The 1,211-nt window shown below is 41.3% G+C and overlaps 1 protein-coding gene across 4 annotated transcripts in view; it reads right to left on the bottom strand.

Annotated features, from left to right (window-relative positions):
• The window catches only part of Acsl6 (acyl-CoA synthetase long chain family member 6), a 56,943-nt gene continuing 55,732 nt past the window's right edge, over positions 1–1,211 (bottom strand). For 2 of the 4 annotated variants that reach the window (XM_021175982.2, XM_029483861.1), the window contains exon 21: positions 1–477. In XM_021175982.2, coding sequence (XP_021031641.1) covers positions 340–477 — 138 coding nt within the window. In that variant the 3' untranslated portion in view covers positions 1–339. The remainder of the gene's footprint in view (positions 478–1,211) is intronic. The other 2 variants (XM_021175981.2, XM_029483860.1) reach the window with 2 other exon arrangements.

Genomic DNA, 1,211 nt, shown 5'->3' with positions numbered 1-1,211 from the left:
TTATGTTTTTTCTTTATGTTTAATGGAATTCTGTGAACATTGCGAATATATTACTTTTAGTGGTACACAGTTCTTCAGAAAGTGTCTTGATTTGTTTTTACATTACCGTTTGCGATAATTTTTTTTAGCAGCTTGCTACAATATCATTTAATAAAAATAAAGTGTACTTGGTGATGGTAGAGAAAATATTGTTAGAGACTTCTTGGGTCAGGAAAGGCTCAGTTGCAAAAAATCAGGTGCTTGTTCACTTTGAGCTGTGGCATTCTGATTCCTTTCTCTCATGAATAACTATAATATTGCTGCAAAGTTCATCGGACTGAGAAGGACCCTCCTGGAGCTTCACATGGAGACTAAGTAAAGCTCTTCTATTTGCTTTTTGAAGTACTCTCTCAGCTCCGGTCTCTTAGCCTTTAGTGTTGGTGTCAGCAGGCCATTTTGAACAGAGAACATGTCACAATGGATGTAAATGGCTTTAACCTAAAAACCAAAGGCAGAATATATCTTTAGTGGGAGTTAAACACAGCATTTATAGCATACAGGGTGAGAGTAAGCAGGCAGAGAGGAATATGCATCTTGACTTAAGAGTACCATGCTGAGTCAAAATTATATACAAACACATTTCAGCTTATTTGATATGGCTGGAACCCACCCTTTCCTTTTGTCATTCATTCATTCATTCATTCATTCAACAACTTTACAGACATGAACAGTTTGTTTGTTCTGCTAGGCACCAAGAATACAAGGGGTCCTAAATACCAGCACCCTAAGTGGTGTATATTAGTGTTTACAGAGCAGACTGCAGGATGCTGGGCACTTTTTAACATGATGAGCAGGGAATGAGGAGCACAGACCTGAGGTAGGGTAGTCAGTGAGGTAGGTAGTGAGGTGCAGTCAGGGAAGTCAGCGAAGATTTCACAATCAGGTGAGTGTTCAAAAAAATGAGTTGAGGCCAGGTATAGCTCTTAGCTGGTGCTTGACTACTGAGTAGGATGCGTGGGTTTGCTCCCCTAACATCCTATAAAACCAGGATATGGTGGCACAAAACCCAGCACTCAGGAGGTAGAGTTAGGAAGGATAGAAGTTCAAAGTCACCCTTGGCCATCTACCAAGCTGAAGTTCAGTTTGGGACACCCCCATCTTAAATAAATAATCAAAGAGCTGGGCGTGGTGGCGCACACCTTTAATCCCAGCACTCGGGAGGCAGAGGCAGG

The sequence above is a fragment of the Mus caroli genome, chromosome 11, assembly GCF_900094665.2.
Source record: "Mus caroli chromosome 11, CAROLI_EIJ_v1.1, whole genome shotgun sequence".
Classification (NCBI taxonomy): Eukaryota; Metazoa; Chordata; class Mammalia; order Rodentia; family Muridae; genus Mus; species Mus caroli.
This window is presented reverse-complemented; position numbering and strand designations above follow the sequence as displayed.